We start from the raw sequence: 27927 nt of genomic DNA, 5'->3' as shown, positions 1-27927 counted from the left end.
TACTCACCTGTCTAGGATATCCTGTAACCCAATACCTTGCTAGAAATGAAAGAAAAGTTTTTTTTTCCCCCAGAAGTAAAATGAAGCTGCTATGAACTTAGCATTTTCATGCTTAGTGTATGGTCATTACTCTAGTCATAGAATGATAATCTGAATCATTGCTTTTCCTGCAAAATGTCTGTTCCCCATGCAAATATGATTTTTCTATATCATATTTTCAAATGTGTTCATTTTCAATTTTCCAACAGTATAAAAGCCTCAATCTATTTATGGCTGAATATTTCACAAAAATATAAGTTTGGTAACAGCCGCCAGACAGTATTCTTGTTCTCTAATACAGTGGAACTTCCATTTTTCGTTCCCTGATTTTATGTTTTTCGTCATTCTGCGCCATAAACTCGTAGCCCCTGTGAAACACCCATAAGATCAATGCTAAAAATTCCCCGATTTTACATTTCTTCCTAGTAAGGTTTACCTCAATTCTACGTTCTTACTCGACGTCGTGCTTGACTCCATACCATTTTCTTCTCATTGACATTTGATATGACTCAACAAGTTATAAGCGGCACAAAATAGACTGTTTGCACTGTGGGTGATGGTGTAGTTAAAGGAATATTTTAGGCCATTGAGGAGAGGGGAGAAGTGAGAGAGGAAATGCTGCAACGTTTGGCTTCACTGCCCAGTTATGATACAACTACTGCTACGTTGCAGCAGCAATGGAAAAACAGGACAGACAATGCGAAGTGTTCCGGATCGAGGTAATATGTGATGAAGGGGCCCAGCCACCACCTTTTCTTGTGCCGCTTATAACCAAGTCTCATTTTTCTGCATGTATTTCCGATGTACTGTATTCGGTGACAATATTGATCATCAGCTTTTTCAATTCAGACACTCAGTCTCGAAGAATATGCTTGATCAGAATCAAGAAAACGTCGGCCATTTCTGGCTAGTGAGCTCTTATTAGCTAGCGACTTGTTACATCACCCAACAGCCAGCGCAACCACACCACACTAACACACATAAAATCAGCTCACCTGCTGGATGTGTGGAGAGGGCGAGTGGCCATTCAAAGATGGAAGTGCAGATGGAGTGAAAGCATTTTGTGAAGAGTTGAAAACATATTTTTCATACAGATCACATGCTATGGCAAAGATGTCACACAGAAATAGAACAAGGATTTTGTGATAGCACATTTTAAATACTTTTGTGTTTAAATCTGACAATACAATTGCAGCAACTACATACACTACTCACATATATATTTTGCACCACACACTGTAGATTGTAAAGATTGGCGGCAGTGATAGAAGCCATGAAGCAAAACTGTAGCACCTGAGCTTTCTTTTAAGTCTACATTTTACACAGTGTACAGAAATTCACTGAGGCGCCTTCTAATTAGCTTGTAACGTCAACTGGGGAAGTTCTTATCCCTACCACCACTCTGTACCAGCCAAAGCCACTTTGTCTAGCTCACTACATAACAAGTTTACAGACCTTCGCCTAAGAAACATTCAAAATTTCTAAGGTACAGGATTATTAAGTATAAACAGGCACAGAAACTATAAATTGAAGTCAGAGCAAGAATTTCATTCTTCTCCTCCTAGGTAGCAATTTTACCAACATTCACAACATCAACTGCCATAACCAAATCGCAGACCCATAAACTGACAAGAAAGAAATTTCAAAATTTGATGTCATATAATAGACCATTAGTAATACTGTGGGGTACATAACTGAAAAGACTGTCACTTTGCTAATGATATCTGAGGTAACAGAGCCATTTCCCAACACACTACGGCCACAAATTATACCTTAAAAATGCAGTTTTGAGAGTTCTTTCCTTTTATGTTCAATTCGAAAATAGCAAAAATTTATGGCTTACATGGTGAAATAAACTGAAAATTGTGAAATACAGTGAAAACTGCCAGATTACAACATATCGGCTGTTTGTTTACCACCTGCAGCCACCAGCTGTATAGCATGGTGATGTCACAGTAATACAATGAGCACTATCTGTTTAATTGCAGTTTGAAGATTGCTTTTTTCTCCTTCAGAGACCAAATAATTTTTCTGGTGGTACACAAGAAGTTTTGCTGAATGAAGCAGTATGATTAACACTTACGAAAACTTCACATAAAAATAAGAGTTCACACCACACACATTATCCTGTGAAGACATAAGCTGCAGATATTTCCTATTTTTCAGTCATTTTGTCAAATTAACAAATACACTGAAGCACCAAATAAATTGGTATAGGTATGCGTATTCAAATACAGAGATATACAGTACTGCAGTCAGTAACACTTACATAAGATAACAAGTGTCTGGCGCAGTTGTTAGATCAGTTACTGCTGCTACAAAGGCAGGTTATCAAGATTTAAGTGAGTTTGAATGCGGTGTTATAGTCGGCACACGAGCGATGGGACACAGCATCTCAGAGGTAGCGATGAAGTGGGGATTTTCCCGTACGACCATTTCACAAGTGTACCGTGAATATGAGGAATCCGGTACAACATCAAATCTCCGACATCACTGCGCCCAGAAATGGATGGCTCAAATGGTTCAAATGGCTCTGAGCACTATGGGACTCAACTGCTGTGGTTATCAGTCCCCTAGAACTTAGAACTACTTAAACCTAACTAACCTAAGGACATCACACATATCCATGCCCGAGGCAGGATTCGAACCTGCGACCGTAGCAGTCCCACGGTTCCGGACTGCGCGCCTAGAACCGCGAACCCCAGAAATGGATCCTGCAGGAACAGGACCAATGATGACTGAAGAGAAGAATTGCAACCCTTCCGCAAATTGCTGTAGATTTCAATGCTGGGCCCTCAACATGTGTCAGCGTGCAAACTATTCAACAAAACATGTACCCTTGATGACTGCACAACACCTCGCCTGGGCCTGTCAACGCTGACATTGGACTGTTAATGACTGGAAACATGTTGTCTGGTCGGACGAGTCTCGGTTCAAATTGTATTGAGCAGATGGACGAGTATGGATATGGAGACAACCACATGAAGCCATGGACCCTTCATCTCAGCAGGGGAGTGTTCAAGACGGTGGAGGCCCTGTAATGGTGTGGGGTGTGTACAGTTGGAGTGATATGGGACCCCTGATACGTCTAGATATGCCTCTGACAGGTGACATGTACGTAAGCATCCTGTCTGATCACCTGCATCCATTCATGTACACTGTACATTCCGACAGACTTGGGCAATTCCAGCAGGACAATGTGACACCCCACATGTCGAGGTTTGCTACAGAGATGCTCCATGAACACTCTTCTGAGTAAACACTTCCGCTGGCCACCAAACTCCTCAGACATAAACATTATTGAGCATATCTGGGATGCCTTGCAACATGCTGTTCAGAGATCTCCACCCCCTCGTACTCTTAGGATTTATGGACAGTGCTGCAGGATTCATAGTGTCAGTTCCAGCCAGCACTAATTCAGACATTAGCTGATGCATGCCACATCATGTTGTGGCACTTCAGCGTGCTTGCAGGGGCCCTACATGATATTAGGCGGGTTTACCAGTTTCTTTGGCTCTGCAGTGTAGAATGCAACAGTATAAAGGGTATCAAACCCAATCTGTTTAACATGAACTGAAGATATTTTGTCATTCAAATATGATATCTGTGGTCTCATGTTTTGAAAAAGCAACATTTAAAAATAGACTTCATTTTAGAAATTAAAGAATTTCTAGCAGATTCCCTCCTTGGTGTACACAGTCCAGTTTAAGTTACACTTGTAGAACTCAATAAGATGTTATATAAGAGATTTTATGCAATAGTAGATCAAGACACATAACAGAAAACAAAGATAGTAGGATAATTCTTTCTGGCCACTGCTTACCTTCAGGAGGCAAAATTTGTATTACTACTGACAGACATATAAAAGTGAAAGTTACACACATCCTAAACTTTGGAACTACGAGTTCTTCACTCAGAGGGGAGAGAGGGATAGGTTGGTGAACGTTAAAAGGAAGGACAGATTACTCACACCCCAGAGTGAGAGGGGCCCATCTATAGGGAAGACAAGGATAAACAAAGACGCAGGGGAAATGTTAGGGAGAATAGGTCAGAGGTGGACATTAGTAAGTATGGTGCCAGCTCCAGTCCAGAGATGATTAGGACCGAGTGAGAAGTAAGATTCGGGCTAAGAGAAACAAATAATGCAATAAAGAATTATGATGGTGAGTCAAAAATTGCCTACAAATTTCATTTTACAATGTATTTACAAAAAAAATTGTGGTTTGACATATACATTATTTTTCAACATATTCTCCTTTCTTTTCAATGCAGTGTCCAGCAGTCCAAAAGCTAACATATTCCCACCGAGAAGGTTTTCGATTGGTAGCAAAGTAATTTTTGCACCGATTTCTGCACTTCCACATCTGAAGAAACTCTATGACCTCATAGCATATCCTTGAGTGGCCCAACTTGACAAAAGTTGGAGGATGCTAGATCTGGGCAGTAAAGATGATGTCCCAGCAGTTCAAAACCCGATTTCTTGAAGGTTTCAACAGTGCAGTGAGCCCTGTGCATGTGGGTTTGTTGTAGAACAGCAATACTTTCTATGAGAACAGACCTCATTGTTTGCTTTAATTGCAGGATTGAGCTCTTTTCTGACAATTCACTGTAAAACTCTTTGTAGATGGCTTTTCCCTCTGTTATGTAGGGGAGAGTGTTGAACTTAAAGAGGATAGTGTACCTAGACCGACATGATGTTTTCTGGTCAGTAGTACAGTCTAAACAGTTTCTGCAATTTTCTACAAATTTTATTTTTGTTAGATATGAGGTTTTGTTTCGTGCAGCATTTGTAAACGTTCTGCATACTACACATTTAAGTACTGTATAGTACATTAAAACTATTTGGAATGTACTGTTAATTCTTTAGGCACAGAATTTTATGGAGAGTAAAATAATATGTATTTTTAGAGCTACTTATATAACATGTGGACAGTTAACCCAAACTCTGCAAATCATGTACCATCTTGTACCTTGAAACATGAAAACATCTTTTACCATGGAACACATGATACTTCCAAACTGACTTTCTTTAATGTCCAAACAATTTTACCTGTCTTGAAAATGGAAATGTGTGTTACATTTCAATAGTTTCCACCTCAAAATGTATTTAACTTGTAACTGGTTTTTGACAATGCTTCTGCTTAAACTGATTTTACTTACTGATTATTGGTTTGCAGTAGAGTAATAATGTAACAAACAGACAAATATAGTACTGACAAGATTTTTTTTTTTATTGCAATGCTTTTAAATTTTAACAGAATATTTGTTCCTTGATTGCAACAGTTTTAAATTTCAGAACATGTTGTTGTATCTGGAACAGCCTTAATTTTCTGGAGTAACTTTTGTGATTTCACAAAAAGACTGCAGTACTTAATAAGTGAGTGCAATCATTTACAAATGGAATATATTAAACTTCTAGTACAGGGCTCACTAGAGGCAAAAGTCTGAAAAGTGTACTAAGACACAACACTCTCCCCTACTCTTGCAGCATATGCCCATCTGCATCCCAAAAAAATAGTATAACCTCTCTTTTTCCAATCCATACTTTGGTGGTTTGATCCTAGCATGCACTCATGTTCCATCACTGATAACTATCCTAGTCAAAAATGGACCACCTTCCCTGTAGGAATGCTCAAGCAGGCATCAGCTGAAGTCAACACATGTGATCTCAAGTTCTTTAGGAAGTCATCTCGGTACCTGTCGTGCAGAAACCTTACAGAAGCGGAGCTGGTCGTGGAGGATGTGTTAGGAAGAACCGTGACTGATGTCCAAAAGGACGCCACTATACTGATAGTAACTCGCATGTCAACTAAAATCATCTCTTGGGCTTACTGAATCTTTTGGACTATGGTGGACATTGACAGTCGTCCTGTTCCTCTTCACATGTCATACTCGTCTGGGCACTTTCAAACCACTTAACAGACAAATAGAGAGTTTTATGTGACACACACACTGTCCCCGTATTGTGATGAAAATCTATGATGAATTGCAGTCTCACTGCTCGTTGTTACTTCTCAGTGAAAACTAGCAGTGGGGCAGACAGGTTTACACCACCGCTGACAGACTGCAACTGAAGTGGTCGGGGTAATGTTATACATATAAAGGAGGGTGATTATTTGCACATTCATCATAAAACACCTTCACAATTTTCACACTGAGTGGGTGTGTGTGTTAAAGAAGATTTAGTACAAGAATGTGTCAGGATGAACAGATACCGTATTTACTCGAATCTAAGCCGCACTCGAATCTACGCTGCACCTGAAAAATGAGACTCAAAATCAAGGAAAAAAAATTATCCCAAATCTAAGCTGTACCTAAAACTTGAGACTCGAAATTCAAGGGGAGAGACAAGTTTTAGACCGCACCTCCAAATCGAAACAAAGTTGGTCCATTGTAACATGAGACACAATTTAGGTCGAATGGATGAAGATAAAGCTATAGTAGTTTGGTTTGAGTCGTAAGCTTAGCAGTTAAGCTTTACCAGGTAGCCAATGCTATGAGTCTGGCGCTCCGTCTGTATTTATACGGGTACCCTTCCTTTTTCACGTGCTTCGTCTGGTTTGAATCGATTGCTTATTTTGCTTTGATCTAATAAGTGCCATTCTCTTTGTTACAGGTGTTTACGTCACTCTAAGCTGAAAATGCATTATTGAACTGTGTCATGCATTGTTTGTCGCATTCATTATAATGAGTGTTTACGACCTGTCGCCACTCGCGGCATGGCTTGCTTTTGTGCGCGCTACCACCGCTTACAATAAAAAGGGAGGAATTGTCTCATTGGCGAAACAATGGCAAGAGACTGCTATTTGTTGTTACTGCAGTGGTTACTTACAATGCAATGCAGGGGTCAAAACTCGGGGCAGAGAAAAAAGCTCATCTTCTACCTTTTTTTAAAAAAATTTATTTACTGATGCAGAGGTTTTGGCGCCAGTATTTATCTTTGTGCCTGCAAAGCATGACTGTGTAGCGCTACATGTATTCGGCGGCAGAAGTCAGTTGCGGCAATGCCTACCAACATTTTTCAGAACTTCCGCTTACTTTGCTCTCGATTGTAAGCCGCAGGCGGTTTTTTGGATTACAAAAACCGGAAAAAATGTGCGGCTTAGGTTTGAGTAAATACGGTATGTTGGAGGGCAAGCTCCTGTCTCCGTAGTTCAGGGTAACTAGTATCAGGTGGGCAGATCTAAATAGCCCATGTGGTGTGTAGCAAGCACTCAGGTCTGTTGAGTCAAATTGGCTAAGAGTATGAATGGGCAAAGAAGAACTGTTTGCCTTGAGGACACCGAGTACCTAGTTGCTAAACATGCTCAACAGTATAACTGAAGGGACCTGAGTGATTCCTATCCTCCCACCTGATACTAGTTTTCCTGAACTCCAGAGATGCGAATTTGCCCTCCAACACATCCCCATACCTCTACATCCTCTTGGACTTAATTTCCATTAATACATCCCACCCTCTATGACTACTTTTTTCCTGTCTTAATTATTGATTGCGCTATTCATCCCTTTTCCCCCTAGTCTACCTTTACCTCTCACTCTGACCTTATCTCTGGACTAAAGTTCACACTTTAGTTACAAATGCACCATCTCTGACCTACTCTCACTGATGCTTCTCCCTCGATCTTTGTCTATCCTTGCCCTCACTACAGATGGGCACCTCTCATACTGGGACCTAAGTGACATGCCCTTCCTTTTTAACTTTCGACAACCTAACCATCTCTCCTCCCTGAGGAAGAAACTATGGTTCCCAAAGCTAGGAAATTTCTCACTTTTACTTCATATACATCTACCGGCAGTACTAAACACACAAATGTAAACGTCATTCGGTACTGTTGGCTGGGATATCCCACGAGGTGTGTTCATCCATCTGTAGGAAAGGGTGTTCTTCCTCCACGCACACTGGTCTCTTTCCTTGTGGTTATATGAGAGTTGTGTTGTGCATTCATTTGTAGAGTGTAGGTGAATTTCATGGATGTGTGTGTAGTATAGTGTCTCGTTTGTGTTGTACAATGGTGATCAGTGAAGAGTGTGGTGAAACTCAGCACTAGCGCATAGCCTACTCCTCTCTAATAACACCTAGGGGGCTGCCGAACTTAACATCTGCATCCGACAGAAGGATAACCATCAACACTTCATGAGACAATGCAGAGGGGTTTGGAATTTAATTCAGGACATTGGTGCAAAGACTGGTGACCAGGAACTTTACACTACCACCTCTCCCCCATTTCCTGACCACATACTGGCTGTGAAAATTTCATCCACCACCAGGATTCGGACCAGGTTACCTCAGAGTCAAATGCCACCACACACACATGCGTCAGCAATCTTGGATACAGAGATGGGTAGTGCTACACATTTTGCCTATTGAAGGTAATGGATGGCCAACAATTCTGTCTCATAAAATTGGTTTTCTCGACTGACTTTTTCTTTGATACACTGGAGATTTTTTTATATAGATCTTACCTCTTTTTGCAGAAAAGGTAAGCACATTTCCCTCAGATTTGAAATTCTGCGTATGTGGAGAAATATCAGCAAATGCTGCTTCGGAGGAAGTATGGCGATGACTGTTAATCACAGTCATTGCAGCTGATTGTGCCACACGTTTAGAAATCTTTACATCTGGAAAATGAAGAACAAATTCATATTAAGACACCCATAAAATGCAGAACTACTAAGGTATGGAACACAGAATTACTAATACTACCGCCCACCACCACCACAGTCACAATACAGCATAAATGTAAAATTCTTATGAAGTGGCTGATGTCTAAAGTTACTTCAGGGCATATTCACAGCAGTTGCATTGTGATGTAATTTTTATCAAGCAGTTTATTTAAGATGTATCTTAGCACGAGTCCTGACCAATCTGTGATGGAGTATGGACATCTTTCTTCCCTGGTGACCTATAGATCTGTTGAAAAGAAGTTTTCTCAATTATTGTAGATGTATCACCGATAAAACTATCAGTTTATACACAGATACTGGAAATAAAGGTGACAACTGAATTTTTAACAAAAGTAATACTGGGAAAAAATAGTCAGAAATGGTGATACAATTCCTTTTCTCCTTGGAAGTTGCCAGACATAATGACCCTTGTTTTTGTCAGTAACAACATTATTTTAGTTTTACACGTACATATGGTTTCATTTTATGGAAATGAGGAAGCTATTTTTAACTACAGGCATTTTAAAACTCATGGAGCTTCAAAATATGCTTTTGGTCTTGCAAATAAAGAATTTTTCATTTTTAATAAGCCAATCACTAGTATGCTCCAGAGAAATGCCAGTATACGGCAGCTTGCTCTTTATTCAACTTACTCTGAGGTATATTCTTAGGAAGCAGGAAGCTACATCAAGGTGTATACTTGGACAAGCAAAAAATTCCCGGATTTTTCTCAGATTTGCCGGTTAAAAAATACATTTTCTCCCAGGTGAAAATATACTTTTTCCATGTTAAGTGACAGTATACTTTCCCTCAGATTTGTAAAACTTATCAATTCTTTGAATGGTTAAGTTTTTATAAACCGGTGTAGAACCTCCCGCCACTTTAGGAAGCAAACCCCAGAAAAAAATGCATTTTTGAAAAATCTTTGATTTGTAGCAACACGTATGCTGCATATTTTCATATTACAAAAGTACATAGTCGAATTCCACCAAACACCGAACGTTAGTTTCTGAAGCACTGAAACCGAGATTGCAATGCACTTTTGTAAGTCAATTATAGCTCAAGTCACGAAATCTCATCACCCAATGACAGCAGATATTCATCGCGTTGTAATGGATCAGGGAGATGTGTTACTTTCTACCGGATTTGTCGATACCAAATTGTAAATGTTTTCTTATATTTTTGTCAAATTTTTTTATTGTAATTTGCCTTATCTTATGTTAATTTACTTATATTTTTGAGTGTGACAGCATATTGATTACTATTAGTAGATGTGACGAAGAATATCAAACAGACTGATTACAAGTGGAAGCTTGTGTGTTGTGTAAAATGTCTTTGACGCTGGAGTCGTCTTTGACTGTAGTCAGTCAGCAGTTAACTCTTGGTGTGTGTTGATGGTAGAACAATGAGCAGGTCGCCGTCATAAATAATTTGCTAGTGAACAGAAAAAAAAATTAATTATGTTACTATTTTTTTATATAAACTTTAAGAAGAAACCACATTCGAAGAAATGGTATTTGAAGCACCAAAAATGAGGCAAACGCATTGAACCAGGTCATTTCTGCAGCTGACAAAGATGCATTGTGGAATCATACCTCCGCTAGACAACTGAAGCCAAGACCAATATCGCCATGTAAACATCTAACGAAAAAGGTACTGTCACGAAATATGCCAAATTTAAGTAAATAACAAATAGTGAGCATATTTCAACTGCGGACTGTAGCCGGGATATTGTGTTCACGTGATCTTCGACAGTGCTACGAGGAAGAAAATTTTTGTGTGTTAATACCAGATTTTTTCAGAATGTGTGTTACAGTATTTGTGTTCATCGGGAAGTAAAAGTTTTGGAGAAGAAATATTTTGGAAAAAATATAATTTTCGACAGAAGAAGTAATTTCAAGAATTTTGGTCAACAATCACATGGATGGAAAACGTGGATTTGTAACAGTAGAAGAGTGTTCCAGACAAGTCAAGAAACCCTCGTATTTTGTTAGAACAATATCTTTATCTTGTTTTGTATTGTTGTGTATAAATTTTTTTCTTCACAATGACTTATGAGATTTTCGAGAGTATTGTGCCTAAAGTAAAAAACAGTAATTTAATAGACTTCGAAAATCAGGACAGGTCAAATGAAACAGAAAGAACCGATCAATTTGATTTAAAAAGTTTTCTTGTAAATTCCACGAAAGAAATTAAACAATCAGTTGACGACAATAAGACTTACTGGGATGAAAAAATTGATAACTTTTGTTGCAAGTCCAAGCAGTCAATACACAAGTGGGTGACCTTTCGAACAGAGTTGGCAGTGTTGAGGAAAAAATTGAATCTGTGGAAGCAAAAGTAAATGAAATTGATGCTAAATTGAGCGATGAAATTAATACTGTAAAAAATGAGTTACTGGCAGATAGGGAAAGAAATTTAATTGATTTTAATGAGATAAAAGGGGAAATTAAAAATTTGGATGAGAACACAAAAGTTTTAGTAAAAATTGTAGAACAAGAAACTGACAATCCTTTGGTTACTCTAGAAAAAAAAGTAGAATGCAATGATTTAGAAAACAAAAAATCTGTCAAAGAACTTAGAGAAAAACTTGAAAGTTTTGACATTGAATTTCAAAGCAAAAATCACAATGTCAACACATGCAATCTTGTATCTAATATTCCAGTGAAGCACTTTTCGGTACATGGACCCTTACATCCCGTTGATTTTATACAGTATTGTAAGGATTGTTTTTTACCTCACTCAGCACATGAAATGAAAATTAAATTTGTGAAAAAATTCTTGGAAGGGGAAGCTTTGACTTGGGCAAACCAGATTGTAACTGGGGATGACCTTTTCAGAATTTGAATCAAAATTTCTGGAAAATTTTTGAGATGATCTTAAACAAACTAGAATCAAAAGTGAATTTTTGAATGGGAGAAACTATAGAGAATCAGATGGGAGCATGAAACAATTTTGCAAAAGTGAACTTCAAAAAACTTATTCATTTAACAAAACCTTTGGATGACTTGATCAAAATTGATACCTTAAAGAGAAGATTACCATCAGCAATGCAGTTGAGTTTAGTTCATTGTCCTGATAGTAATGTTGAGCAGTTTCTCAATTATATTGAAAAGTTGGATAGGGTAACAACAAGAACACACAGTGGGTTTACTCAGAAAGGTAATGATCAAAATTGGGGAAATGATAACTTTCAAAAAAGGGAACAAAACAATTATCATGGTGTCAGTCAAAATTCAGGGGGATATAACAATTTTCAAAAGAAGGACCATAATTTTCATCCAAAACAAGAACAACATTTTCACAGAAATAATCAACAAAATAGAGAACACTTTAGGGATCAAAATCACAGAAATTTTGCTAGAGATCAGTACAATAGAAACTACCAACGATCAGGTAATGTTTGGCATAGGAATGGGAACAGAAATGTTGATCAGAGACATTGGCAGAACCACAATCAGCAGTTCAAACAGGAACCAGTTGTAATTCAGGAAATAAAAAACGAGTAGATGTCCCCTTGAAGGTCCGCAAGGTTGAGGCAGAAAGTGAGCATGATGAAAGGACCAATGGATGTGACTATCATAAATCCAAACATGACAGTTCCAAACCTAAGCTATCACATGAGGTTATTAGTTGTTACTTACTGAAAAAAATTCAAGAGGAAAATAATGATGATATCGATAAAGATAAAATTTTCAGTACACAAGAACATACAGTAGATAAAAGTAATTGTGATTCATTTAATTTAACAGTGTTTTACATTTGGGCAGTAAAGAACAACACTTTGTCAGATGATGTAATTTGTAGTAGTTCAGAGACGTGTGTGAATGAAAGAGAGAAGGCATGCTGTGAGAATGAAAATATTGGTGAAAGGGATCTGGTAACTTTAGAAAGGAGAAATTATATTTTGGGGGATAATTTGAATGTGTATGACCTGAATATGTATAATAATAATGATGTTGATGATAAAGTTGATAATGATGGTAATGGTATTGATGATGATGTTGAGGAAAGGTGTTTCATTAGTTTAAATAGGAAGTTGGGTATACACATAGTTGAAAATGGATTAAATAGTGAGAATATTATAGAAATTCCCAGGGATGTTACCAGGATGAATAAGGCTCACAAGCAGGGTCTATGTGAAAGTGTGAATTTTGATGTTGTTGGTAAAGAATCTGACTACACAAATAATGATGACACATGTATAACTTCTAGCCTAAGTGAAACTTTTACAGATACTAATGACACACACACACATTTCTTAATAATCTATGGCTGAACAGTGAAACTATTTCTTTTGACAAGAACTTTAGAAAGATGCTTATTAATGTATGTGACACTATATGTCCTGAGTGGTGGAAAAAGATGAGATATTTTATTTTTGAAAAGCTGAAGGATAAGTACTTCAGTAGTATACAATGTGATTTGGATGAAAATTCTTGGCTATTTGAGATAATAGAGAGTACCAATGACAATTTTGTATCTTGTGCAAATTTTATAACTGTGACAAATAATACATGTAATGATATACCATATGATTCTGATAAGTATAGGTTTGGGGAAATTGAAAGTGATTTATTACATGAGGATACAGGTTCTGAGAAAAGTGATCAATTTTGCAGTACTTACATAAAAGTTGAAATTGGGTCATGGATTGGTAAATGTTTAATTGATACAGGAAGTGAGGTCTCGGGAATATCTCGAAAGGTTAAGCAAGAAATTGAAAGCGGGGAAAGATTTCGTTGAAATGCCAGTTGTTGGGGTAAAGATAAAAGGTGCTACTGGGAAGAGCAGTGAACTGGTAAAAAGCCAGGCTTTAGTGACATTTTTAATTGAAGGCAAGTTGTTCACACATGGATGTCTTGTAATTCAGGAATTTAATGAGGATTTTCTTTTGGGTATGAATTGGATAGTAAAAGTGAATACAGCATTTGATTGGGTTGGAAGAAAACTTTTGATAGAAACTAGTGAAAGGGAATACATTCAGACAAATTTTGTGAACTCACTTGGTGATCAGAGTAATGGAAATTTTGACGGTATCAATTTACTAAAAGAAAATAGATTGGAGAATATTGAAATTCATAGATTTGATACTGATGAAGTTGAATTTGGGAATTTAGTAAACTTGAAAATTTCAGAAACACAAAATTTATCTGGGGAGCAAAAACAACAGTTAGAAAATCTGCTGTGGGAATACAATGATGTTTTCAGTGACATACCTGGTAGGGTAAAGGGTTATCAGTGTGAGCTTCAGGTAAAACCTCATGAACCATTTTTCATAAAACCATACAGTATTGCAATATCAAAAAGACCTGCTGCTGAGAAAGAGCTGAAAAAGATGGAAGGATGTAATATAATAGAAAGGAGTATCAGTGCATATAATAATCCTTTAGTAGTTGTTTCGAAAAAAGATGGTGGAGTAAGATTGGTTTTGGACTCTAGACACTTAACAAAATTTTGTTCAGACAGACAGACCATCCCAAAAATATTGATGAGTTACTCTATAAATTTACAGATATAAAATATATGTCAAGTTTGGATCTAACTTCGGGTTTTCATCAGGTACCACTTTCGGCTAATTCTAGAAAATATACTGCTTTCTTGACCAATGGTAAGAGTTACCAATATTGTGTTGTGCCATTTGGGTTAAATTCTTCTGTTTCCGAATTTATAAGAGCTTTGGATCATGTATTGGGGCAAGAACTTGCATCTAAACTGATAATTTATGTAGATGACATTTTGGTTACAGGGCAAAATTGGGAGGAACATTTTTCGATTTTGAAGTCAGTTTGTGAAAAACTTAAAAAAGGGGGGATGACATTGAAATTAGAGAAATGTAAGTTTGCAGTTTCGGAATTAAAATTTTTGGGTCATGTTGTCACAGACAAGGGAATTTTGGCAGATCCAGAAAAAATTAAAGCAATTTCAGAAATTCCTATTCCTAAGACTAAAAAACAATTAAAGTCGTTCTTTGGGTTATGCGGTTATTACCGAAAACATATAAGTGATCAGAGTCTGAATGCACTATGTATAAGTCAGTTACTTAAGAAAAACACTGTTTGGGTTTGGGATAAAAGTTGTCAGGAAGAGTTTGATAATATTAAGCAAGAGTTGAGGAAGCAACACTTATTACACAGACCTGATTTTAATTTACCATTTTGTTTGAACACTGATAGCAGTAATTATGGGCTTGGAGCAGAGTTATTTCAAGAAAGAGTAGAGAATGGAGTTAAGATACATTGTACCATAGCATTTGCAAGCAGAATGTTGCTCCAGCATGAGAAAAATTATACAGTCACAGAGAAGGAACTTTTGGCAATTCATTGGGCTTTTACAAAATTTAGAATTTACCTTATTGGACATAAAACCATAATATTTTCAGATCACAAAGCATTGAGTTACTTACAAGAGTGCAAATTATACCACAGTAGACTGACCAGATGGACAATATTTCTGCAACAGTTTGACTTTGAAATCAAGCACATAAAAGGTTCTGAGAATGTAGTAGCTGATTCACATTCAAGGTTACCAATTGGGGGAGAAAAGGAGATTTTTGAAAAAGAGGAGGAAAAGCAATTCAAAATTAGATACCTGAAAGGGGTGGAAAATGAGAAAACAATTAGAGCTATATGTAACAAAATTAGAAAAAAATCAAAATTTAGATCAAAGTTGGAAATTAATCAAAGAATGTCTAAGCAAGAAGGGGTATGAGACACTTGATAAATTTTACAAATTGCATAAGGGGATTTTATTTCGGAGAACAGATGTAGATTCTGATAATTGGAAACTTTATTGGCCAGATGCAGATGCTGAAAAGCTGATCATTTACATACATGAAAGTTTTGGTCATTGAAGGATACAGAAGTGCATTCAAAAGATATAAGAAAACGTTTATTTTTACAATATTGGAAAGAAGGTAAGAAAAGAATTGGCAACCTGTGACAAATGTCAGAGAGTTAAAGTGAGCAATCAAAGACGTGGTGGAGAGATGCAAAACATTATTCCGGAAAAACCTTTAGATCTTATCGCTGTGGACTTATATGGAATGTTACCAAAGAGTAAAGGTGGTCACTGTTATATATTTGTTATGGTAGATGTATTTTCAAAATTAATTAAACTATATCCAGTGAAAAAACCTACTAGCCATGAAATTATAATAAAAATTGAAAGAGATCATTTCACACAGGTGGGTAAACCAAAAGCTATATTACAAAATTGTTAAGGCTTTCGTGGCCCCTTGTTGACAAACTGCCTATTGGCTTCTGTCTCGGGTTCTTCGGCCGACGTTCATCTAATGATTTTTCTGACGTTTCGCCAGCACGAGTGGCTGGCATTGTCAAAGCTTCACCACCGGCAATGGAGGGTGAAGCTTTGACAATGCCAGCCACTCGTGCTGGCGAAACGTCAGAAAAATCATTAGATGAACGTCAGCCGAAGAACCCGAGACAGAAGCCAATAGGCAGTTTGTCAAAAGCTATATTATCGGATAATGGTTCACAGTTCACCTCTAAAATTTGGAAAAAGTTTATTGAAAGATCAAAATTGAAGCATATACTTATATCTGTTTATTCTCCATCCACCAATCTTGCAGAAAGATATATGAGGGAAATTGGGAGACTTCGTAGAACCTATTGTAGCCATAAACATCCAACCTGGTTTGAGCACATTCGAAATTTTGAGGATATTATGAACAGCCTACAACATAGTTCCACAGGATTTTCACCGTATGAGATAATGTTTAATATTAGACCTCCAAATCTTATATCAGAACTTATTGAATTTCCTAAATGTACACCTTTAACCATGGAAGCGAGAGAAGATATTGTCAGGGAAACTATGAGGAAACAAGTGGAAAAGAGGAATAAAAAACATAACAATAGGGTAAAATTAACCACTTTCAAAATTGGGGATCTTGTTCTGGTCAAATCTCATGAAAAATCAAAAATGTTAACTTCAGAAATTAAAAAATTCTTTGATATCTATATTGGGCCTTTTGAAGTCATAGAAAATCCACACCCTAATGCTTACCGTTTGGTGTACCCTAAGTCAAAGAAATTATTTGGTCTCGGGAATGTTGTCTCTTTGAAACTATATAAACAGAAATCATAATTTCAAAATTTAAATAACCTATTTTCATCTAAAACAAAAGTCCTCCACTGGAATATGCTTGCTGGAACAAAAAACTACCTGTACAACCAAGTATGTATATTTCCATGTATAAATTAATAATTTGAAGTCACATGTTAATTGAAACTGATGAAAAAACACTGTTGTAACAAACAATGAGAGAAAGATTTATTTTTACTTTTTTACAAAAAAAAAATATCCATAGTGAGCATTTCCGAATTTTTTTAATTTTTGGAAGCTAAGTCTTCCCTGTGTGTGAAGGCATGCATGTGAGGACATGCATGCAAAGGTATAAGTTTCAAAACCAATTTTAGACAAAGCCTCATGATATATGAGCAATTTATTGTTCTTTATACTGATGTTGTGGGGAGCGAAAGTACTTTTCACAAGAATGTGACTTGTAGTAATATTGTAGTAGATAGGCAACTGTACATAAATAATTGCAAAAAATTTAGATAATACTGATGTATCTTTAGCTGTACTAAAAGAAGAAAATCATAAGCAAAAAAAAAAAAAAAAAAACCATGAGTAAAAAAAATAAAAAAATAAAATCATAAGCAAAAAATATACAAAATAAGAAAAAACCATGACTAAAAAAATATAAAATTAAAAAAAAATCAGAAGTAAAAAAGAATATATAAAAGGCAAATATATATATCCCACGTGGAATGTTTCCTATACACACGCTGGTAGGTCGATAGACACACAAACAAACACAAACACACACACAAAATTCAAGCTTTCGCAACAAACTGTTGCCCCATCAGGAAAGAGGGGAAGGAGAGGGAAAGACGAAAGGATGTGGGTTTTAAGGGAGAGGGTAAGGAGTCATTCCAATCCCGGGAGCGGAAAGACTTACCATAGGGGGAAAAAAGGACGGGTATACACTCGCATACACACACATTTCATCCACACATATACAGACACAAGCAGACACATTTAAAGACAAAGAGTTTGGGCAGTTCAAATTAATGATATGGTTATAGTAGAGGGAAACATTCCACGTAGGAAAAATATATCTAAAAATAAAGATGATGTGACTTACTTTGGTAAGTCACATCATCTTTGTTTATATATATACAAAGATGATGTGACTTACCAAATGAAAGTGCTGACAGGTCGACAGACACACAAACAAACACAAACATACACACAAAATTCAAGCTTTCGCAACAAACTGTTGCCTCATCAGGAAAGAGGGAAGGAGAGGGAAAGACGAAAGGATGTGGGTTTTAAGGGAGAGGGTAAGGAGTCATTCCAATCCCGGGAGCGGAAAGACTTACCTTAGGGGGAAAAAAGGACAGGTATACACTCGCACACACACACACACACACACACACACACACATATCCATCCACACATACACAGACACAAGCAGACGTATTTAAAGACAAAGAGTTTGGGCAGAGGTGTCAGTCGAGGCGGAAGTGCAGAGGCAAAGATGTTGTTGAATGACAGGTATGAGTGGCGGCAACTTGAAATTAGCAGAGATTGAGGCCTGGTGGGTAACGGGAAGAGAGGATATATTGAAGAGCAAGTTCCCATCTCCGGAGTTCGGATAGGTTGGTGTTGGTGGGAAGTATCCAGATAACCCGGACAGTGTAACACTGTGCCAAGATGTGCTGGCCGTGCACCAAGGCATGTTTAGCCACTGGGTGATCCTCATTACCAACAAACACTGTCTGCCTGTGTCCATTCATGCGAATGGACAGTTTGTTGCTGGTCATTCCCACATAGAATGCATCACAGTGTAGGCAGGTCAGTTGGTAAATCACATGGGTGCTTTCACATGTGGCTCTGCCTTTGATCTTGTACACGTTCCGGGTTACAGGACTGGAGTAGGTGGTGGTGGGAGGGTGCATGGGACAGGTTTTACACCGGGGGCGGTTACAAGGATAGGAGCCAGAGGGTAGGGAGGGTGGTTTGGGGATTTCATAGGGATGAACTAACAGGTTACGAAGGTTAGGTGGACGGCGGAAAGACACTCTTGGTGGAGTGGGGAGGATTTCATGAAGGATGGATCTCATTTCAGGGCAGGATTTGAGGAAGTCGTATCCCTGCTGGAGAGCCACATTCAGAGTCTGGTCCAGTCCCGGAAAGTATCCTGTCACAAGTGGGGCACTTTTATGGTTCTTCTGTGGGAGGTTCTGGGTTTGAGGGGATGAGGAAGTGGCTCCGGTTATTTGCTTCTGTACCATATCCATATGTGTGTGTGTGTGTGTGCGCGCGAGTGTATACCCGTCCTTTTTTCCCCCTAAGGTAAGTCTTTCCGCTCCCGGGATTGGAATGACTCCTTACCCTCTCCCTTAAAACCCACATCCTTTCGTCTTACCCTCTCCTTCCCTCTTTCCTGATGAGGCAACAGTTTGTCGCGAAAGCTTGAATTTTGTGTGTATGTTTGTGTCGACCTGCCAGCACTTTCATTTGGTAAGTAACATCATCTTTGTTTTTAGATATATTTTTCCTATGTGGAATGTTTCCCTCTATATATATATATATATATATATATATATATATATATATATATATATATATATATATTCATGAGCCAGTTGGCACAGTGCGACCAAAGAAGTGGTTGTAGATATCTTATTCTAGCAAATGAGTTTTACCTTACTATTATTTTCAATCTGTATGCTGTATTTTGGAATATTTCTCATGTATGTTTTATGCCATGTATATTTGTCATGTTAAATAATTTCTTTACTTGAATTTTTTGTGTATGAGATTGATGGAGAGGATCATTGCAACAACAGCCAGTAACAAGTCCACAGATTCAAAGAGTCCAAATTTGGAAGAGGTTATCAGACTGCATCATTAATGTACTAATTGTGTAATACAGATCCATTACTGAGTGTGGTCGGGATTTTGTTGTATAAGTTCATAACAACAAAAGCCCTGGGGAGCAGTTGTAATGGATCTGGGAGATGTGTTATTTTCTACCGGATTTGTCGATACCAAATTGTAAATGTTTTCTTATATTTTTGTCAAATTTTTTTTATTGTAATTTGCCTTATCTTACATTAATTTACTTATATTTTTGAGAGTGACAGCATATTGATTACTATTAGTAGATGTGACGAAGAATATCAAACAGACTGATTACAAGTGGAAGCTTGTGTGTTGTGTAAAATGTCTTTGACGTTGGAGTCGTCTTTGACTGTAGTCAGTCGGCAGTTAACTCTTGGTGTGTGTTGATGGCAGAACAATGAGCAGGTCGCCGTCATAAATAATTTGCTAGTGAACATAAAAAAAATTAATTATGTTACTATTTTTTTATATAAACTTTAAGAAGAAACCACATTTGAAGAAATGGTATTTGAAGCACCAAAAATGAGGCAAACACATTGAACCAGGTCATTTCTGCAGCCGACAGAGATGCATTGTGGAATCATACCTCCACTAGACAACTGAAGCCAAGACCAATATCGCCTTGTAAACATCTAACGAAAAAGGTACTGTCACGAAATATGCCAAATTTAAGTAAATAAAAAATAGTGAGCATATTTCAGCGTTTATATGGGGCTCCCAAAAGTGGATTTCGTAAACCGAATACAGCTTCTGGGTGGTCATGTAAACACTGCAAAATCAATTCTGGAAATCCGCTTCCTGTTGCCAGTTTCCCAAGTCCGCAATCGATTTCCGCTCCCATGTAAACGGAACCAGTACAGAAATGTGCTTGGACTGTCAGGTTTAGTCTTGTTTTCTAAAAATTTCACCTAATATTGACGGAGCGGCTTTTTGTATAGTGAATGGTAAGTAGAAATATTAGACTGAAGCTGTTTACATCTCGTCTAACTGAAGAGAAATTGCGATTGTACTGACTAAATCATAAACTATATCAACTGTTTTCCAGGTGCCATAGTTAACTGGGTTAGCAAATCCGCTTCAGACCTTAACATATAAACATGACAGATTTCCCAAACACTGTTTTTGTCCTTCCGAAGATGTGTCGCATGTAAATGTAGTGATTCAGAGCGTAGGACACATGACGTAGGCCTATTCAGCCTATAGTAACATCACTGTTAAGTACTGCGAACACACAAATAGGAAAAGTTAATGGTTTCAATTAATGTACATAGTGTAACTACAAGAAAAACTAAGCTTTCACATATAACATTTGTCTTTTTGTCGATACATCACACAAATGTGCCAGTAAAATTTTAAGTAATGGCGTAAATGTCTGGTCTTCTCAGCTCGAAATTCTTCTAACAAGGGAACCTCCCCATCGCACCCCCCTCAGATTTAGTTATAAGTTGGCACAGTGGATAGGCCTTGAAAAACTGAACATAGATCAATCGAGAAAACAGGAAGAAGTTATGTGGAACTATGAAAAATAAGCAAAATATACAAACTGAGTAGTCCATGTGCAAGATAGGCAACATCAAGGATAATGTAAACAGAGGAGCGCCGTGGTCCCGTGGTTAGCGTGAGCAGCTGCGGAGCGAGAGGTCCATGGTTCAAGTCTTACCTCAAGTAAAAATTTTAACTTTTTATTTTCAGACAATTCTTATCTGCCCGTCCGTCCGTCCGATGCGAGGTAACTGCGCCGTAGTATGGGGACGCTACACCTAAACATACATCGAAACACACGACGTCAGTCGACTACAGCGCACGGAAGAGAGAGTATTCCTGCTAATGAGGCTCCCTGGCTGGCAGTTGACTGTTCGCTACTTTGGACGAGAGTGCATTAAATACGTGAGTTGTATTCCGTGGGCAATACGAATCCAGCAAATATAGCTCGCGACTTCAATAACAAGGTCAATGAATATTTTCCGAATTGTAAGGAATCAGAAAGTTCCTTAAGGGATCGAACGATTGTCGAACATTTGTATGATTATTTCCTACATTTGTTGATAAACAGTAAGTGTGGTGATGGCGATACCTTGCTGATTGCTGCGGGGCTGTATGTACCAGATGATGAGATTGTTGATGATCCGTACGAAGAACACGAAGAGGACATACTGCGACTTCAATCTGATGTTATTTCTTTGGGTTACTTGAAGGAAATGCTCCAATACAGGTTACTGTCCAAACCAATTAAAATACGCAAATATAGATTATGGAGTGAAGTAACAAATAAATTTAAGAAATTTAAAGGGATGGAGGAAAAAAGCACAATTAAATATTGCAAAGAAGTCGTGGAACTAGGTGGAACCCGAAGACAGAAGTTCAGTGAACTAGAAAACCATGTATACCGACAATTTATTAAAGCCAGAAATGAATTAAGTGCAGTTCATGATACAGACCTACAGATTTGGGGATTGAATTACGCTAAACAAATCGGCCTGGACTTCAAGGCTTCATCTCATTGGCTTGTCACGTTCAAAAGAAAGTACAAAATTACGAGCAGGAAAATTACGAAATATGTAAGCAACAACTATGCGAATAAACTGGAAGAACTTTTAGAGTGTTCCAAGACATTTGTTACAGAAACTAATGTGAGATTCCAACAATATGAAGACGCATATATTATCAACAGAGATCAGTCCGGTTTTAACTATGAAATGAAATCGACCCGCACGTTATCGTTAGTTGGAGAAGGCGACACGGAATGTACTGTAGACCAGCTGCATGCCACTTCACATAGTTACACCATACAATATGCTCTGAACAAAGCAGGATGTCTTTTACTTACATTTTACTTATGTTTGCAGGAAAAGAATGGTATATTTGGACCGCAAGTTCAGCAACAGGTGAATAGGGTAGTTACGCAAACGCTGAGTGTCATTGTGAATTGCAGTGCGTCAGGAAAAATGGAGAAAAGACTAGTGAAAGACTTTAATGAGCGTGTGATTGCTCCTTACGCGGACAAAGATTTTGCCTTACTCATTGACAGCTATACAGGACAGAAGGATCAGGCATTGTACAATTTTAGTGTGGGAGTAGACGTGATTACCATTCCTCCAGGTTGTACACCTCTTGTGCAACCGTTAGATGTGTTTGGTTTTCAGCAAGTGAAATACTTGGTGAAAAGATTCTATGATTTTGCGAAGCTGCACAGGTACACAGAGCAGTATTGTTTATGGGATCGTGTGTCAATTATCAAAGTTCAGGCACTCACACATAATCAACTTCACTCCCCAAAATTCCAGGACATGTTCAGATTTGCTTGGACATATGCAGGAATTGACGGTCTACACACGGAAAAATTTGAAAACGTTAAAAACATATGTTTTGACAGAGCACAGGGAAAACTGTGCGACTGTGAAACTGTTGCATTCATATGTTGCAGTTTATGTGACAAACTTTTATGTTTTCATCACTTTTTTGGGTGTGATTATCACATCCACAAGAATACCTAAATCGGTCAAGGTAGAAGAATCTTTTTACCCATTCGCCAAGTGTACAAGTTAGGTGGTCGACAACATACTCCTGTCATTTGACACACATGCCGTCACCAGTGTCGTATAGAATATATCAGAAGTGTTTTCCTGCGGAGGAATCGGTTGACCTATGACCTTGCGATCAAATGTTTTCGGTTCCCATTGGAGAGGCATGTCCTTTCGTCTACTAATCACACGGTTTTGCGGTGCGGTCACAAAACAAAGACACTAAACTTATTACAGTGAACAGAGACGTCAATGAACGAACGGACAGATAATAACTTTGCGAAAATAAAGAAAAAAATTTTTCACTCGAGGGAAGACTTGAACCAAGGACCTCTCGTTCTGCAGCTGCTCATGCTAACCACGGGACCACAGCGCTCCTCTATTTACATTACCCTTGATGTTGCCTATCTTGCACATGCACTACTCAGTTTGTATATTTTGCTTATTTTTTCATAGTTCCACATAACTTCTTCCTGTTTTCTCGATTGATGTGTGTTCAGTTTTTCAAGGCCTATCCACTGTGCCAACTTATAACTAAATCTGAGGGGGGTGCGATGGGGAGGTTCCCTTGTAAGTTACTGGCCCTCAAAGTGTTAAGCTTTAAATGAGAATCAAATGCTCTGTGATTTAAGAAATTCAAAACATGTTCACACACATAACATAACTTGTATTGCATAAAATAAAATGTACTTTGAAAGTAACCCTTTTCAAACCACTAACCGCAATATTTTTACTGTGACCTATTACAATTCGTTTCAGCAGTTGTCAGAGAGCCAGAAAATGGCGTTACTGGGCCTGCACACCTACAATGACGTAGGCAGCCCACATACATCATCTACATCTACACGTACATGGATACTCTGCAAAATCACATTTAAGTGCTTCGCAGAGGGTTCATCGAACCACCTTCACAATTTTCTATTATTCCAATCTCATATAGCAGGCGAAAAGAACGAACGCCTACATCTTTCAGTACGAGTTCTGATTTCCCTTATTTTATCGTGGTGATCGTTTCTCCCTATGTATGTCAGTGTCAAAAAAAATATTTTTGCATTCGGAGGAGAAAGTTGGTGATTGGAAAAATGAAAAACAATGAAAAACGCCTTTCTTTTAATGATGTTCAGCCCAAATTCTGTATCATTTCAGTGACACACTCTCCCATATTTCGCGATAATACAAAATGTGCTGCCCTACTTTGAACTTTTTCGATGTACTCTATCAGTCCTATCTGGTAAGGATCCCACACCGCACAGTAGTATTCCAAAAGAGGATGGACAAGCGTAGTGTACGCAGTCTCCTTAGTAGAGCTGTTACATTTTATAAGTGTCCTGCCAATAAAACACAGTCTTCCCCCACAACATTTTCTGTGTGTTCCTTCCAATTTAAGTTGTCCGTGATTGTAATTCCTAGGTATTTAGTTGAATTTACGGCTTTTATATTTGACTGATTTATCGTGTAACCGAAGTTTAACAGATTCCTTTTAGCACTCATGTGGATGACCTCACACTTTTCGTTATTTAGGGTCAACTGCCAATTTTCACACCATTCAGATATCTTTTCTAAATTGTTTTGCAATTTGTTTTGATCTTCTGATGACTTTATTGGTCGATAAACGACAGCGTCATCTGCGACCAACCTAAGATGGCTGCTCAAATTGTCTCCCAAATCGTTTATATAGATAAGGAACAACAAAGGGCCTATAACACTACCTTGTGGAGCGCCAGAAATCACTTCCGATTTACTCGATGACTTCCTGTCAATTACTACGAACTGTGATCTCTCTGACAGGAAGTCAAAAATCCACTCATATAACTAAGACGATATTCCATAAGCACGCAATTTCACTACGAGCCACTTGTGTGGTACCGTGTCAAAAGCCTTCTGGAAATCCAGAAATACGGAATTTATCTGAAATCCCTTATCAATAGCACTGAACATTTCATGCGAATAAAGAGTTATTTGTGTTTCACGAGAACAATGTTTTCTAAACCCATGCTGACTGCGTATCAATAGACCGTTCTCTTCGAGGTAATTCATAATGTTCGAACACTATATATGTTCCAGAATCCTGCTGCATATCGATGTTAATGAAATGAGCCTGTAATTAAGTGGCTTACTCCTACCACCTGTCTTGAATATTGGTGTGACCTGTGCAACTTTCCAGTCTTTGTGTACGCATCTTTGGTCGAGCAAATGGTTGTATATGATTGTCAAGTATGGAGCTAACATATCAGCATACTCTGAAAGGAACCTAAGTGGTATACAGTCTGGACCAGAAGACTTGCTTTTATTAAGTGATTTAAGTTGTTTTACTACTCCGAGGATATTTACTTCTATGTTACTCATGTTGGCAGCTGTTCTTGATTCGAACTCTGGAATATTTACTTCGTCTTCTTTCGTGAAGGCATTTCGGAAGGCTGTGTTTAGTACCTCTGCTTTGGCAGCACTGTCTTTGATAGTAACTCCATTGCTACCGCGCAGACGAGGCATTTATTATTTCTTGCTTCTAACATACTTCACACATGACCAGAATCTCTTTGGATTTTCTGCCAGGTTTCGAGACAAAGTTTCATTGTGGAAAGTGTTATAAGCATCTCACATTGAAGTCCGCACTAAAATTTGAGCTTCTGCAAAAGACCAACAATCTTGGGGATTTCGCATATTCGTATGTACATAGCATCAAGAGATCTTACATTATGTCATTACTGAAACAGGACATCAGAGGATATTCCAAGAGCATCGGAATTTTGTAAACTATACGAAAAGGCATAATTCGACTTAAAGGGCACATTTGTATTTCCAGATTCACAAAAAAGTATGCTCCAACCTTATATGAAACTTTCCAGTGTGGTTTTCGGGAATGCAAATTTTCTTGGAGTATCTGTACTGTATTATCTCATGTTTAGTTCTTTATTATGGCATAATGCCATACGTCCAAGAAGATAAAGTGTAGATGAAATTCTGCAAACAGCTGACACTAGTAATAGTGTTTCAAATAAATTGACTGCCTCTGCAGAAAAGATTAATTGAAGGCAAATATTTTTAGCAAACCGATAAAAATAAATTCATTGTTCTGCAAGGAAATAATGTGCAACTACGAAATACCTGGAAATATAATAAAATCAGAAAACCGAAACTAACAACATATTTTAACCTTCCATAATTATGTGAATGTATTTTAATTCACTTTATAGCTCGTGGCCACAGAAATCCGTTTTGTTTTCATTTGATGTGAGAGCTGTAAACCAAGAGGAAACAGCAAAACCACTAAACGTAAACACAGTTCACGTGGAGACTGCCCCCTAATCCCACAACTACTCAGGCTTCTCTGTGCATGCACGAATCTGGCAGCTTGAACGCACCAGAAAAATTTTTCGGGTAGCTTTTGGCTGCTTGTTGCTACAGCGGCACTTCAAGTAGCCAGAACTGGGAGAAGGTACTGCTCATATGCAACTCAACTGTGCATGTGCATAAACCTGCTGGCAACTGCTCAAACGAACCTAATATAAACTGTTGTGACATCACGCCCATCAGAAGCAGTTTGTTGTTATGAAGTATTGCATCGTCTTCATCCTAAAGCTTTTGACACATTTTGCTGTTGGCAGACGTTTGTGTGTAGACTGTATTTTGTTGTTGTAAATTGTAAATTTCCTCTGCAATTTAAGTTTTTTTTTTTCCTCGTTTATGTTTTATTGCTGCAGTATTATTTTGCAGTAGCAGGCTAAAGTAAAATTCTTTGTTGGAGCATCAGTTCTTACCAGTCCAAACAACAAAAATTTAACTGAAAACTAAAACAATGAAAAATTCCCGGAATTCTAAAAAAGTCCCAGTTTTCTCCCAGATGAAAAAACTCCCTGGGTTTTTCCAGATTTCCCGGTTGTCTTGGAGCGTATACACACTGCACATTATTATTAATAATTAGATTCAAATGAACCACGACCACTGAAAAATCTCTCATCTTTTGTTACAAAGATTATATTGCCTTATCAACTGATTTTTAATTTTGCATGCCCTCTAATGGGACTATTGTAAGCTATAAATGGCAGTAATACACCACTGCCCTGGGGTCAAAATTCTGATCCTAGTCACAGCTTAGATTTTGAAGAACAATCATCAGCAGCAACAGCTGAAGACTTCTGGTGCAAGTAGTCACCAAATTTCTGCCAACAGCCTTGTTAAAGAAGGTGGAGGTGCAGATAGAGTTCGTGGCAGCCTTTTGCCCTTGTGGTGTGAAACTGCTCATAAAGGCAGAAGAAGCAGCAATTTTCTATGACATGAGGATGCAGAAGGCAATGGAAACCACTGTATTAAAGAAAAATAATGTGAATCCACAGGAAAAACAAACTGCACTGAAGAAGTGTCATGATAATTTCTGCACTGGTCTCCCATTCAGATCTCCTCGAGGGGACTGCCAAGAGAGAGGTAACCATGAGAATAATATTGAAAAACCAACAAAAGAACTACAAGTCAGAGTATGGGATGTCAGAAGTCCGATGACGTAGGGGGAAAAAAAAAAACTGAAAATGGAAATGCAATGGCTCAGTATAGATACAATAGGAGTCATTGAAGATAAATGGAGAGAGAATATCAACAGCAACAGAAAATGGTACCACAGGATGTAATGCATACATGCATTCCCTTCACATGTTTAAGCCAAGTATTAAGCACATTTATGCGATCGGGAATGCTCAGTAGCAGCCAGGCTGTGTGTACATTTGACAATTACGTGTCAGCAAGAAGCATTGGTGATGAAATCATAGGAGGC

The 27927-nt window shown here is 37.9% G+C and overlaps 1 protein-coding gene across 5 annotated transcripts in view; it reads right to left on the bottom strand.

Moving 5' to 3' along the window:
* LOC126248032 (TBC1 domain family member 22B) overlaps positions 1–27927 on the bottom strand; it is a 261278-nt gene that overhangs the window by 179914 nt on the left and 53437 nt on the right. For all 5 annotated transcript variants that reach the window (XR_007545404.1, XR_007545403.1, XR_007545402.1 and 2 more), the window contains exon 4: positions 8503–8658. Coding sequence is in view for 1 of the 5 variants with exons in the window: in XM_049948639.1 (XP_049804596.1) it covers positions 8503–8658 (156 nt within the window). In the remaining 4 variants the exon portion in view is untranslated. The remainder of the gene's footprint in view (positions 1–8502; positions 8659–27927) is intronic.

Source organism: Schistocerca nitens, chromosome 3, assembly GCF_023898315.1.
Source record: "Schistocerca nitens isolate TAMUIC-IGC-003100 chromosome 3, iqSchNite1.1, whole genome shotgun sequence".
NCBI lineage: Eukaryota > Metazoa > Arthropoda > Insecta > Orthoptera > Acrididae > Schistocerca > Schistocerca nitens.
The sequence above is the reverse complement of the archived record's forward strand: the minus strand, read 5'-3'. Positions and strand labels throughout refer to the sequence as shown.